The sequence below is a fragment of the Choloepus didactylus genome, chromosome 20, assembly GCF_015220235.1.
Source record: "Choloepus didactylus isolate mChoDid1 chromosome 20, mChoDid1.pri, whole genome shotgun sequence".
Lineage (NCBI taxonomy): Eukaryota > Metazoa > Chordata > Mammalia > Pilosa > Megalonychidae > Choloepus > Choloepus didactylus.
In genome coordinates this window covers 48,105,262-48,120,059 of record NC_051326.1, presented here as the reverse complement: position 1 = coordinate 48,120,059, position 14,798 = coordinate 48,105,262, and the positions used below count along the sequence as shown (strand labels likewise).

Here is a 14,798-nt window from a genome sequence, read left to right as displayed (position 1 = left end):
TCCAAAACCACAATTTGAAAAACAACATATAGTAACCAGTTGAACAATAAAAAGTATGCACCAGTTTAAAACTCAACTGCATTGTTTCCATGCGATTCTTTGTGCATTTTTCCTTCCTGTTTCGATAATAAATACATCTGTAAGGTCTACTTATACAGCAAGTTTCTGAGGGTGGCTGGAATTAGAAATCCAAAGTGTTCTTTAGAATCCAACCCTCACATTCTACAGGTGGAAAACTGGAGGCCTAGAGAACACGGTGGTTTCACCAGCTGTGTGAAGGTGTTTCAGAACCCCAGGTATCTAAGTTCTCTTGAAATGGATGCAGGTCATTCACTCATTATTTTAATGCACACTTAAAACGTGCCTTTTATATGCCAAGCAGGGTGCAGGAGGTGGGGAAACACAAATGAACCAAAGACAGTCCTTTCTCTTTCAGAATTCACTTTATGTACCTGATGTTATGGTATGCTATATTTGGCAATATGAAAGCCAAAAAATCAAACTGGTTTAATAATTCTATAATTCTATAAGGGAACTGGGATGTAAATTCTCCCCTCACTTTGATGGAATATATACTTCACTGTCACCCAGTACATCAGGCTCTCTAAAAGTGTGTCTCCTGGGATGCCTTAATAGTTCTAAGAAGGGTCTCATGCTGGGTTGAATAAAGGAGAATTGAATATTCTTTACTACAGGGCTTCTCAGAACCTTTAATGTCAAAAGATGTGCGTTGGAACTTCAATAGGAGATTCACTGTTATGCAGCACATCCCAAACTCATTTGATCATTTTTCTCTTTTGCATGCAGTACCTTGGGAAGTATAGCTATTAGTGAATTGAAATTTTAAACCCCATGTCTGTATTTAAGTTTCTATATAGAAATGTAGGTATAAAAGGTTGTTATACGTATATTGTTTAGGGATTAAGGTGTTTTTAACATCCGATATTTTCATCAAATAGGCATACTTTCCAACTGGGATCTTGGTAAAATACTCATTAAGGTATATATCTACTGGTGAAATGAAATATTCCCATTTTTAAACACATGAATTTTGCTTATGATGTCACAGGTACTAATAGAAATTCCACAACTAAAAACAGATGAGTCAGCATATCTGAGGAGCACATAACAAAAGCATAAAACAAATGAATAAACTTCTTAGGAGGTTACATGGCTAATTTATTTCATGCATCTCTAAGTAGACAGTTAAGTGATTCTATTACTAAATACATGTTTTAAAGGACCTAACCTGTCTTCACCTTTCAATTGGCAAGCTCATCATTTGAAACAGCTCATTAATGGCTCCTGTCATTTAATATTTCTAGCCCCTTAGACTGAAATGCTGCTATTTAAAATTTAAAAATGTGCTGTAAATACAAATCAATAGCAATGTTTGAACATATAAGCAAGGCACACTTAGCACATTGCATTGATGATTCACCACCAATGGGTTTTTAACACAAGAAAACAAAATTATAACCAGGGACAGAGCTATATGAATTGATTCAATTTGGAAAAATATATGGGAGGTAGCTAATTAAAAGGAAAGAGAAAACAGAAGCTGCACTACTGAACAGGGTTTGTTCAAATTTGGCCAAATTTCCATGATTCAAACAAGCATTAATTAAAAAGAATGTTTTACATTTTTGACCACAGAAAAAAATTATGACTAGAAATATAAGGGGTTTAAGAATGACTTTCTTTTTTTGGTTATCATTTTTCTAATTAGAAGTACTAAGTTCTCTTAACTGAAATTATTAAATGGTTCTGCAAATGCAATAATATTATACATAACTATTGATAAGAAATTTAATAATTTTGCCTGATTGTAACCCAATGATTGAAGTAAAAATCAATGGCCATAATAGGTTCATAGTACAACTACATGTAGTACAATTTTCCATTAAATATTTTGGCGGTGATTGCACTGTATGCTATGAATATTCATGTTTTTAAAGACAAATGTGTAAACATGTTACTTAATAGATTTATTTTAAATAAATGTTAATAGAGTTGTTTTACCATACATTGGAGTCCAATGTAAATTAGAGCATACTTTATTTTTATGAACCCAAAGTTAAGATTCTTATTCTCAATATGCTCTATATTATTATTCTAATATTTGTCCTCCAATGCTGACAAAAAGTTCCTTGCAAATACTATTCACATAAGCTGTTTCATAATACCAAAGTTTCTTATTATAAAGAAAACACTAATCACATGTTTTAGCAAATTGATTAGTAGAGTACGTCTTTGAATAGAGTACACTAAATGTAGTACCTTAAAGCAATCAAAATTTAGCACACTGGAGAGTATTTGAATATTGCAGTTGATACATTTCTTAAAAACTTAAAGTTACTGCCAATAACTCAAGTGGGTCAAAATTATGCAATATAATAAATCTATTTCAATTCTTCCACTATAATTACAATAGTTATAAACAAGACTTGTTGCAAGAACACCTGAAGCAAAATATACAATTCATAGCCATGGGAGGGCATCATTTTATTCAAAGCAGTAACAAGAAAGACGGTGCCTCTTGAGTGTCTGCACTTTCTTATGCAGTTTACTTCCACTTGATCCAAGTATTTTTCTAGCGTTTAATTAACAATAGTTGGATATATGCTCCTCTTCATATTACAAAGTACTGTTAAAAAATAAACAACAACACTTCACACGAAATTTAATTATAAGGTTTTGTGGTGATAGTACAGAAGGGTACAACTTGCAAAGAAGATGCATCTATCTCAAGACAGAAAATTTTAAAACATAATACAGTAGTTGCTATTATGCTAGTTTATAAGCATTATGACAAACAAGATAAATTATAATAGCTTTCAACCATTGTCTTTTGAAAACACTTATCAGTTATCCTAAAAAGGGTAGCAAAATATACTCCATTTTTTTTTTGCTGTCGTTTTCATTCATGGGGCTGGGGGGTTTGTGGAGAAAAAATGTTAAAGAATTGATAGTAATTTTACCTGCATGAAGCAACCATATTAGTCAGATAGCTTCCTAAAGCTCACGATAATCAGTTACTTCTTAAAATTGTTTCCAGAACACTGGGTATGCTGTGGGTGGCAACTCGAAGGTTTCCAAGAACTTTCCGTTTTTGTTTGAGCCAAAATTTGTTTCCTGTCAATCAATAGTTTAGCTATTCAAAAATAAAAGAGGGTATAGCAAGAGTTGTTTGGGGATAGGACTAGAAGAAACGTTAAGAAATATTATTATTAAGTAGGCATATCAGCTGTTTTCTAAATTGCAGAAGCCACTAAATTGACAGAGTTCTCCGAGCTCTGCAGTCCTCCCCTGACAAGAACTGGAGGGTAGAGTTCAGGTCAGGGAGGCTACAGCAGGCTCATCTCTGGGGTCAGGGCCAACTGGGACCCTAGCAATCACGTCTGAAAAGCAGTGTCTGAAGAAGGAAATTCGGACAATCCCAATCCATCTCAGTCCAAAGAAACCCTTAACAGGGAGAAACTCTGGGCAAATCTCAAATGCAATTCAGGAACCCACTAGTTCCCACGGACTTTTAAAGTCAAGCCCTTGTACCTTTCCATCAAGCCTTTCAAGGTGTTAAAAAAAAAAAATACCCAAGAAGTTTCGAATTGTGATACTGAGAAGGAAGAAGAGCAGAGGCGATCAGGAAAGTGAGTGCTGACTTTGCTCGCTGTTCACTAGAGCCCACCAGCACGCACAGACCTCCACTCCCCGCCCGCGTCCGGCCGGGCCGTGCGGGACCAGCGGAGGGCAGGGGCCGCCGCCGGATCAGGCGCGCGCACCCCGGGGACACGCAGGGCGCGCGGCGCTACTTACCCAAGTGGGCACCAGGAGGCTGACCGGGCGCTCTCGCGGGGCTGGCGGGGGCTGCTTTCCCTCCACGCTCATCGCCTCCCATGCAGCTGAATCCGTCCTCTCGGCCGTGCGGTGGTCAGCTCAGCGTGTCCCGAGGCGAGCATCGAATAATCCCTACGCCGAGCTGCGGCCGCGGCCCTGGCGTGCGCGCAGCGACAGCCGCCCGCGTCCGAGCTCGGTTCCCTGGGCGCGCAGACCCCGTGCGCCGGCTCCCGGCTCAAGCGGGCAGCAGCGGCCGCTGGGCTGAGCTGGGGCGCGCGAGGCGGGCGGCCGTGGCGCCGGGCGAGGCCATGAGCTCAGCTCCTCTGGCTCCCAATGAGCGCAGCCCGACGCGGGGGCCACCGCGCCCCCAGCTCACCGGGCTGAGGGAAGGCGGGAGGAAAGGAGCGCCGTTCAGACCAGGTTTGGCAACCCACCTCCCCCCTCGCGGTACACGCAGTTTTCTTTTTTTAAAAAGGCTCTTAGAAGCGGAGGTGCTGTTCACATAGCAGTTGTGCGGCTCTGCTGCCTCTTTCCCAGTCCTCTGAGTGTTCTCAGCCACCCCATTTCCCCAGCACTACCACCTTTCTGATCTCTCTCCGGATCCTTCCCCAAGGGGTTTCTCTCCACACTGAGAGGGAGTGCCGGACGCCTGGAGATTGCTTTGCAAAAGAAAGCATACGAAAGCTCCGACTTTGTCCCCAAGAGTAGCTTTGTGGCTCCTGGTCCTGAATCCTTTCCCTAGTGTCTAACCAAATTCTAAACTGACCCAAACTGCTGTGGGTTCCTCCTGGTGGCGCCTGCGAGTCTGGGGTCGCCGAACACCCTACCCTCTCCCCCAGTGCTTGAGGGACTTGCTGTGTCTGCTAGTTTCCCCGTGTTCATTTACCTTTGCGCTGAAACGAGTCTCACAAACGCAATATTTGGTTTTGTATATTTAAGTCATTCTAATTTAAGTGTAATGAAAGTTAGTTTGCGATATATCTCAGGGGAAAACCAAAACCGCAAGGCTGCTCACCCTTTAACAAGGAGAAAGCATACATTTCCTCCCTCTTCAATTCCAATTCCTATGCCGCCTTCTACACTCCCCAACTCACACGCGTATTGCGTAAACATACACTTGAATAATTTCATCACAAGAATTCCTATTACCTTTTCGCTCTACCTCAAGGAAGAGTACCTAAGTCTAAGGTCCTGTGAGACGGAGCATAAACCATTATCTCTAAGAGTAAAATGCCTGACACATGTTAGACAAATATATATTGACCAAACGATTATGAACATACTACTTTTTTTCTGACACCAAACCGATTGCTGAGCAGGCCTGGATTTCTAACGCAGGTGCACAAATAGATTGAGACTTTCCAGATATTTCTCTCTTTTGTGTTACCATTTAATCTGTACAGAAATCTTTCACTTCTTAACACATTATTATGCCCACTGGTGTACTAGAGTGAAGCTCTGTAAGTGCAAAAATAAAAATGAGGTCTTGTTCTTTTTATCCTGGCATGGTGCCCAATGCAAAATAAGTTTCTGGAAGAATATTGAACTATATTTATTTATAGCAAAATCTAGAATAAGAAAAATATGAGATCCAGTTACTTATTTGAAATTTCATGAAAAGAAAAATAAAGGCAGTGCACGAGTATTATGTGAGGAATTAAAGGTCTCCACGTTACACAAAGATAGTGTGTAATTAACTTCCAAAGGATAGATCTTTCAGGATCCAAAGTGGGAGAAACGATTTGGTTTATGCATTAAAAGTTGGATTCCAGAGACTTGAGGTTTCCTTTTCATTTTGTGGTTAAATAGCTGAAAGAATATTGGCATATCTTTTTTTTTTTTTTTTTTTTTTTAAAGACTGGAATTTATCCATCTTTAAAGTCATGTGGTTTTTACCTGAAAAGTTTAGGAATCCTTTCTACACCAATATTTTATGATTCTAGACCCAGGATATCTCAGGTGTTCTGGGGTTGTTCAGGCTTTAACTGTAGAATCTCTGCTTTATGCATTTTGTGTTATGATTTCACATAAGGATTTATTTTTTAATAATAGAGTTCTGCTACAATAGTAATAATAAGCTGTAAAACACTGAATATCCTGAAACTCTAAGAAGGAATAAACTGTTATAAATTTCCTATCTGAAATCCAACTCCCAAGTTTTCAGAATGAGTATAGAGTGTATATAAAAACTGAATGTAATTAGTATCTTCATAATTTATTTAGTTTTTATTTTGATATAATTGAAAACTTACAGAAAGGTTGCAAACAGTAAAAAAAACTTTCATTTATGCTTCACTCAGATTCCCCATTGTTAATATTTGAGCTTATGTACCATATTATTCTGTTTCTCTTTATTTACACACAGAATACTACTCTTTTGGAGTCCTTTAAAAGTAAGTTGCCATGGCACAATGGCACAGTGATGTGCCATTATTTCTCAGTTCTTCAGTATGTATTTCCTAAAAAGCAAGCACACTGTCTTACATATCCAAAATATACTCATCAAAATTAAAAATATATATATTAGTGTTAATACGGTAATGACTGATCACCTTCACATTGCACCAGTTTGCTCAATGTTGTTCTTTATAGCAAAATAGATACATATATATGTATGTATATACATTAGTAAATAACTTTTTCATTTTCTACTTTTCCTTCTTGGTCCAAGATCCAGTTCAGGATCATGTTTTGCCTTTAATTGCTTGACCCTTTAATGTCCTTCAACCTAAAACAGTTCCTTAATCTTTTGTAATCCTCACATTTTTGAGGAGTATAGGAAGTTCCTTAGTTTGGGTTTGTCTGAGGTTTTCTCATGACTTGAATAGTTTATCCATTTTTGGCAGGAATGTCACCAAAGCGATGCTATGTTATCTGTATCATATCAAAAGGCACATGATAGGATATTGATGTTGTCACTTGGTTAATTTAGGGTCTGCTAGATTTATCCACTATAAAATAAATTGATAAGTATTTGGGATTATTCGTTAATAACTAATAGGTGTAATAAATATATTAATAGGTGATCACTGTAAATATGTGATCCAGTTATCTAATTCGGCATAACAAATTGCCTAAAATGTAGTGCCTTAAAATAACAATGATAATTTATTGTGTCACAGTTTCTGTAGATCAGTAATTCAGAAATGGCTAACCTGGGTAGTTCTGACTCTCGGTGGCTCAAGAGGTTGCAGTCGGATATCCAGTAGGACTGCCGTCAATATGAAGGTGGCTTACTTACGTGGCTGGCAGGTTGCCACTGGGTGTTATCCATGGGCTTCAGTTCTTCACCACTTGAGCCTCTCCCTGGGGCTGCTTTAGTGTCTTCATAGCATGGCAGTTGGCTTCCCCTTTAGTGAGCAGTTAAAGACATCAAGGTGGAAGCTTCAGTGTCTTTTATGACTTAGCCTTAGAAGCCTTACATCATTACATCTACTTCATTAATAAACTGCGGGGTCATACTTGAATCAATGTGGGCAGGGACAATGACATGAATAACAACAAGTGTGATCTTTGGAGATCATAAATGGAAGCTATGCTTCCATAATAAATTATAAATGAATATTTGAATAATCCATTGATGATTCCTGCTTCAATATGATGGCTGCCAAATAAGACTATAATTTCATCTTTCTATGTTTATGTCTTTTCATTCTTTCCTAATGTGTTTATTAGTTGTTTATATATAACAATATGGCCATACATATTTCTAGTTTATTCAGTGGGTTGTATTTCATTACTATCATTTTTTATTTGGTCAAAGAGAGCCCCTTCATATTGGCTCTTGTGTCCTTGGCAGGTCCTGTCATTCTGTGAGGACTTTTCTACTTTCTATTCCAGGCTTGTTCTAGGCTCATTCTTGTAATTTTCTACACCATTCCTAGAATCCACCTTTACTCCCAAGAGTCCAAATTTCTTCTAATGGAGAATGGTACTTAGAAACCAAAATCTGAATGCAAGGTGGGCTCATTGTTACTGGAAGACATTTGCTTCTAATTCTTAGCAGGTTGAGCCTATGTGCTTATGACTTGGTGTGTATGCACGCATAAACATTATATATATATGTATATATATTTGTGTGTGTGTGTGTATTTACCCACACATATTTTACCTAACAGTTTATATATTTTTATCAACTCAAACTTTTACTTTCATTTCCAGACCAACAATGCAGACTTTATTCTAGCATTACCTCTTTGCATAGGTTGTATCTCATTCTCTAGCAGTAGATTCCTATTATCCTCAGTTTTATTAACTTATTTGCTCAGTTCCCCTTTATCTAACCAATCACTCAAAAAGGTGGACCACCACCTAGGCATAGGCTGTGCTTGCCCAAATATACAGGCTCCTTATCAGCCCCAGCCTCACTACACACTCAGAGCCAACCAGTGCTTCCCTGGTCTTCCTCCCTGCTGCACCTGGTGGTCTTGCTGGCCAAGCTGCTCCTAGCAACACTACACAATTAATGGTTTTGAGGACAAGTTGTAGACTATGCACAGGACTCTACCACCTCCATCTCTTAGGCTCAAGATCTCCCTTCAAGCTTAATCAGTAAACTGGGTTGCTCAAGGCATGACTTCCTCCCATTACTGTCTTTCACAAGGCTGCATCTGACTAGCAGAACCCAGATTATTACTTTGATTCAAAATATTTTCTTACTTTTTTTAATGCCTATAGGATCTGTAGTGATGTTTCCTCATATTGGTAGATCATGCCTTTTCTTCTTCCTTCCCTCCTCTACCCACCACATCCCCCCCCCTTTTTTTGTCTTGAACAATTTTGAAAGGGGTTTATAAATTTTATGCAGTTGATAAGTTTGATCCAAGCCCCAACTTTTAACTTTGTTGGTAATTTCACAAGTAGATTTGTTTTCCATTTGTTAATTTTGTTATTTCCTTCCTCCTGGTTTTTATTGTTTTAATTTGTTGTTTTTTTAAGAACTTATTGGAAAGGATATTCAGAGCATTGATTTTAGATTTTTTTACTTTTCTACAATATCCATTTAATCTGTAACTTTCCCTTTAAGCTGAGCTTTAAATTTTTTGGTAATTTTAGCATTTTTTGTATTATTGCTGTTTTCATATTTTTAACATTTTCAGTTCAATATGTTTTATATTTTTATTCTGATTCATTCTTCACATTGAATTTACACATTCTTAATTTCTAAACATTTGGGAACTTCCCAAGTGTCTTATGTCTGTCTGTCTCTCCCTCTCTCTCTCTCTCTCTTTCTCTCTCTCTCTCTCGATTTCCCACCTAATATGGTGTAGTCAGAGAAAATACAGCATATGATTTGAATGCTTTGAAATGTGTCTTTGATCAATTTTTGGAAACATTCATTGTACACTGGAAAAGAAGGTGGATTCTGCAGTTTAGAGTTATATATGACAATTAAATCAACTTTGCCAATCATGTTTGTGAGTTGTCCCAATTTTCAACATCTCTATTGATAGATACTTGCTTGTCCTATTGCTTTCTGACAAAGGTATGCTAAAATTTCCCTCTATGATTGGGGTTTGTCTGTTTCCACTTTTAGCCTTATTTTAGCTTTTTGTATTTCAGTTATGTTATTTGGTATATACAAATTTAGTATTATTATATCTTCCTTATGGAATGACCCTTTTATGCTTGTTAAATGGAGCTCTCTATCTCTAGTAATTCCTCTTGACTTAAATTCTACTTTATGTGAAATTAATGTAACTATACCAATTTTCTGGTGGTTAATATTTTCATGGTATATTTTTTCCACTCTCCTTCAGAGTTTCTGTGATTTTATATCTAAAATGTGTCTCTTATAACCAGTGTGCAGATTATGTTTTTTTGTAAATTCAGTCTGAAAATTGTCTTTTAATGGGACTCCTTAGTTTATTCACATTCTTGTTTATTTTTATTTGCATGGTTCTTTATTTTTGCCTTCCTCTGAGTCAGTCAGATAATTTTCATTACTCCTTTTTTTTCACTTATGTTGTCAACTATTCGTAAAAAATGTTTCTATTCGCAGTTACTTTAGATATTTTATTATGCCTACATATATGTGTATATTTAATTTAGTAATTTTATCACTTTTCAGACAAAGCAAAGACTTTTGAACTCTGTAACTAAAAATCTCCATTCTGCTTTTTATACTCTTGTTGTAACATATTTTAATTTTAAATATTTTTTTTACAACGCATGAAACCATACCATTATTTTGTACACTCAAATTTTGAGGGATTTACCCAACAAACTACCCTTTCCAGTACTTACTTTTTTATGTCATGTTTGTCCTTCCATTTGAGTTCATTTTTTCTGCCTAAAGTGCTGCCCTTAGCACATTATTCTTTTGCATTCTGGCCATTTCGGCAGAGTGGTGAAAGCCATGAAATCTTCTCAGAATAATGTTTTTAAAAAATAAAATAAAATGCATAGGATTTAAAAGAAAAAAAATTTATGGAAATTATGATATGGTAATATATATGCTACATTTTTGAAAACACTAAATTAAAAGATGTAATGGCAAGTCTAATAACTAACTTAGTGTCAAGGAGGTAGTGAACATAAATGGTATTTTGAGATCTGAGTAACCACCATAATATGATATGATAATATATGTAATTTCTCTTGGTGGCAATGTTATGCTAATGCTACTATTGTACTTTGTTGCCCACATTTGCAATTCAGGGAAATGCTGTTTCAATTACAGCTTAACCAAAAGAAAGATGATTTTTATTCTACTTAAGTTTCCCCTTATGCTAAATGCTTAACCAGACATTTAAAAGCTCTAATTTATTTCTTTTTGTATTTCATTTTCTCCTAGACATGGATTTTGGTTTGCCTAAAATAGTCTTCCTTTTACCCTTAGGGTTTGCTGGTTTAGAATCTTGGTAGACAGTTATTTTCTTTTAGCATTTTAAAAATAAAATTGCATTGTCTTCAGGTTTCCACCATTCTCTTGGAAAGATAGCTGTCAGCTTCATTGTTGCTTCATAGAGATTACTTCTTTGTCATGGGTTTAGGACATTTTAGTATGATGTGCTTAGTTGTAGTATTCTCTATATTCATACTTCTTGGGGATTATGGACCTTCTTTAATCTGTAACTTCCTGGTCTGGGTCAGTTTTGAAAAATTTTAGGCTAGTATTTCTTTAAACGTTATTTCTTTCTAATTCTCCTTGCCTTTCTAGGAACTCATAACAAAAGTGCATGTCAGACCTTTTCATTGTGTCCTTATGTCTCTTATGCTTTCCTCTATATTTTCTATTCTTTTTTTTTCTATATTCTTTAGTATGGATACTTTGTAGTTACCCACAGTCCAGTTCACTAATTGTCTCTTCCACTGTAGCTAGTCTGGAATTAAACGCTTTTATTGAATTTTTTGTTTTCATGACAGTATTTTTCAATTTTGAGATTCCTTTTTCTTTTTAAAATTTCTATCTTGTCATCTATTTTCATGCATTTTCATCCAGCCCTTTTAAAGTCAATGTCTGATGATTACAGTATCTGGGGCTGTTTCTGACATCTTTTTCATCGTAATTTTCTTTCATTTAGCCCTTTGAGTGATTTCAAAGTACAATGAATCATTTACATGAATTTGTTACCTCCCTTATTAGATTAATTATAGACATCATATCTGTGTGATAAAAGTGCCATTCATAAAGTACGTTCTTAACATACATATATTAAATATTTTTTGAACACATGAATGAGCTCATGATGATTATATGACTATCCTTTCCTGAGTAAGAATATTTGAAGAAGATATTAAAAAATATGGCTAGCCTGGAAATATTTAAATATATGTACCTGAATTTTTAGAATGGGCCTCAAATAGAAAAGAATAATGTATACATTTAGGGTCGACTCCGAGTCCTCAAATTTTATTTCTGGTTTTATAAATTTACAGACGGGCTCTGAGATTAATTTCTGAACACAACGATACCTAGATTTCCATAGACTTAATCTGATGTGTAAAAATATTTGAGCAACATTATATGATACATCTTAACCTTTGCTGTGAGAACAATAATTTTGTTATCCTCTCATTCAGTAATTTCCATGTTTCAGTAAATACGTTAAAATATATTAATTATAGATTTTATGTCTAAATTTATAACTTTTTTCTAGTGGGAAATTACTTGTAATTCATAGACTATTACTGATAAGAAAGTACATTCATATAAAACCTAGTTATAGCCAAGGCACCTGGGGATTCCTTTGCTTCATTATTTAGTAAGGTGGTCATTCATTTATCCTATTCATTCTTTTTGTATTCAGCAATATATACTGAACTCGTGTTATGTTTAAAGCACTGTGCTATGTGGGGGAGACACAGTGATAAATCTGACAAAGTTCATATCCTTCAGTCAAATGTACAATATACAAAATAGGAAGTATAATCAGAAATAAAGAAATGCAAGGGTGTTGGCATCAATTATCAAATGAATATGGAGATGCTTTAGTAATTTAACGCCACTCCAGCTATTAAAAAACAAGTGTTTTCTTTGTACCCCATACTCTGGCTTCCCCAACACCATAGCTTTTCAGTTTTCAGCTGTCCTCACTTCCTCTTATCTGCCCCACCAACTATATGAGCCAGTAATTAAATCACCCCTAAATTCTTAATTTCAAGAATCTCACTCTTTTACCAGCTCATAAAATCATTCACCCCATTTATTCTAGAACTGCCATACTAGCCATAAGTTGTCTTGTTGTACACTTCCAATCAAATGATTTATTTTGTTTTTACTATAAACTATTGACCCTCCCTCAAGAAAGGCTTCAGTTTTTTCCTTATGCTGCTTAAATTGTAAGATCTATTGCTATAATCACTCTCTTACAAACATTATTAACTTCTTCCCTCTTTTACCCCCTGTCATACTTGCCTAGAAAAAAGTGCGTCCCTAGTTAAACCAACTATCTACCTATTCTTTATCTATTTCCAAATACCTGAACATTGTGTGAGAAGAAAAACACTAAACTGTGCTGATCTCAGTTTCCATTCCTGATTACATCTCAAATAGGTACCCAAAAACTTCTGGAAGTCAAATTCCACTTTCTGGTGTGTTTGATTTCTCAATCTCTAAGAGCCATTCCTTCCTTCCTTTCCTCCTCCCTTCCTTACTTCCTCCCCTCCCTCCCTTCTTTCCTTTCTTCTCTTTCCCTCAATCTTTCTTCTTTCCTTCATTCATTTCTTTACTTTTCTTTTTTCTTTCTTCCCTCTCCTTTCCCTCCTTCTCTCTCTTTTTTCTTTTTTCTTTTCTTTTTCTTTCTTCCTTCCTTCCTTCCTTCCTTTCTCTCCTTCTCTCTTTCTTTCTCTCTCTTTCACTCTTTCTCTCTCTCTCTCCTCACTCTAATTCCCTTCCTCCCTCTGTCTCTCTTTCATTATTTCTTTCTTATTCCCCCCTACTCTCATCCATGCAGCTGCTGATCTTGCACCTGAAATAAAAGAGAAAGTAGAAATGATTAGTTATTAACTACTTCATTTATCTATCACTAAATATGCGGTCGCAGTTGATTCGTCGGGGGGGGGGGGTGGCTGCCGGTTGCTAAATCCTAGGCTCTTAGGATTGCTTGGAGGGTACCGGCGGCGGGGGCTCTTTCCCGGAGGCGAAGGCGAGGCGGGGGACTTGGCCAGGTCCCCGGCGGGGTGGCGTGCAAAGTATGGAGGGCGGCGAGAAAGGAACAGGCGGGACACGGTTCTTTTAGGGTGAAGAAGCCAAGAGAGAGAGAGTTTATTAGGGGAGAGTACAAGCTTATATCGGGCGGTTTAGAGGGCGGGGTAGCTGTAGAGGTTAAAGGCTTGGATTGGTTCTGAGAGGGCGCGGAGGTTGATTGAAAAGGGGCGAGAGTTGCTCCGGTAACGGTGTCTGGCAACAATGTATGCGCACTGGTGGTAATGGGAGTTGCACTGGCAACGGGGAGTGTCCGGGCAAGATAAGGGGGTGGGGAAAAGGCGGTTCCCTCCGGCAAGCCTCCCCTAACAGTGTTATTTTGGGTGAGGAAATGGGGCCTGCCTCCGGCCTCACTTTCCCAGGCCCGGGGGGCTGCGGAGGGCGCTGTCGCCCGTGCCCACCACCCTCCCCAGGGGCTGATCAGGTCCCCCAGCCCAGGCTCGCCAAGTTGAAGCACGTAATCAGTGTCCCGCATAAATATACTGACTTATCTGCATGTCTGTGATACTCTCTGCCTCCCCCTCCTTTGGAGGAAATTCCCCTGCTCTTATATAAAGCTAATCCCTCCTCTTGTACTATGAATCCTATCACTTCAGCCTTTTTTGTAATTGTCCCTTCCAGAGAGATAGTCCTTGTGATGGTTTGGAGCTGTATGTACCTCAGAAGAACATGCTCTTAAAGCTAATCCATTCATGTGGGTGTGAACCCATTGCAATTGGACCTTTTGATGAGGTTACTTCAGTTAAGATGTGACCCACCTCAGTCAAGATGGGTCTTAATCCTCTTACTGAGTCCTTTACAAGAGAATGGAATTCAGAGAGAGAGAGAGAGAGAGAGAGAGAGAGAGAGAGAGGAAGCTGCAGGAAGCAAGAAGCTAAAAGGCCATAGGAAGACGGATGGAAGATAGTAGCATAGAGAGGAGTGAAAGCTAGTTTATCCCCCTGGAACAACTAATAAACAACCAGTAACAACTAGTAAATAATGTGGAATAACTGCTGGGGGACAAACTTGGACTGTTCACACATCATACACCAGCCTGGATTGGAAGGAATGCCCAAGATCACAGCATAAAATCTGCAAGTAAAAACTGCGGACCTGTGCCAAGAGCCCCTCCCCCACAGCGGCTCAAACTGCAAAGCCTCTCTGTGCTAGAGAGCAGCACTCTCTGAACAAGTGAATATACCTCAGCCTAGCTCCAACTGAGGTTTTAATTAACAAATGTTGACTGCTCAATAGAAGCTATGAATCGTCAACAAGCAGACAGAAGCTTTTGGTGACGACTGACCTTGGAGAGCCGGAGGACCTCTGTGGA

At 37.8% G+C, this 14,798-nt stretch overlaps 1 protein-coding gene across 4 annotated transcripts in view; it reads right to left on the bottom strand.

The window, feature by feature from the left end:
• SNTG2 (syntrophin gamma 2) overlaps window positions 1–4,508 on the bottom strand; it is a 509,625-nt gene extending 505,117 nt beyond the window's left edge. For all 4 annotated transcript variants that reach the window (XM_037813401.1, XM_037813404.1, XM_037813402.1 and 1 more), the window contains exon 1: window positions 3,817–4,508. In XM_037813401.1, coding sequence (XP_037669329.1) covers window positions 3,817–3,888 — 72 coding nt within the window. In that variant the 5' untranslated portion in view covers window positions 3,889–4,508. The remainder of the gene's footprint in view (window positions 1–3,816) is intronic.
• Between the last annotated feature and the right edge of the window lie 10,290 nt (window positions 4,509–14,798).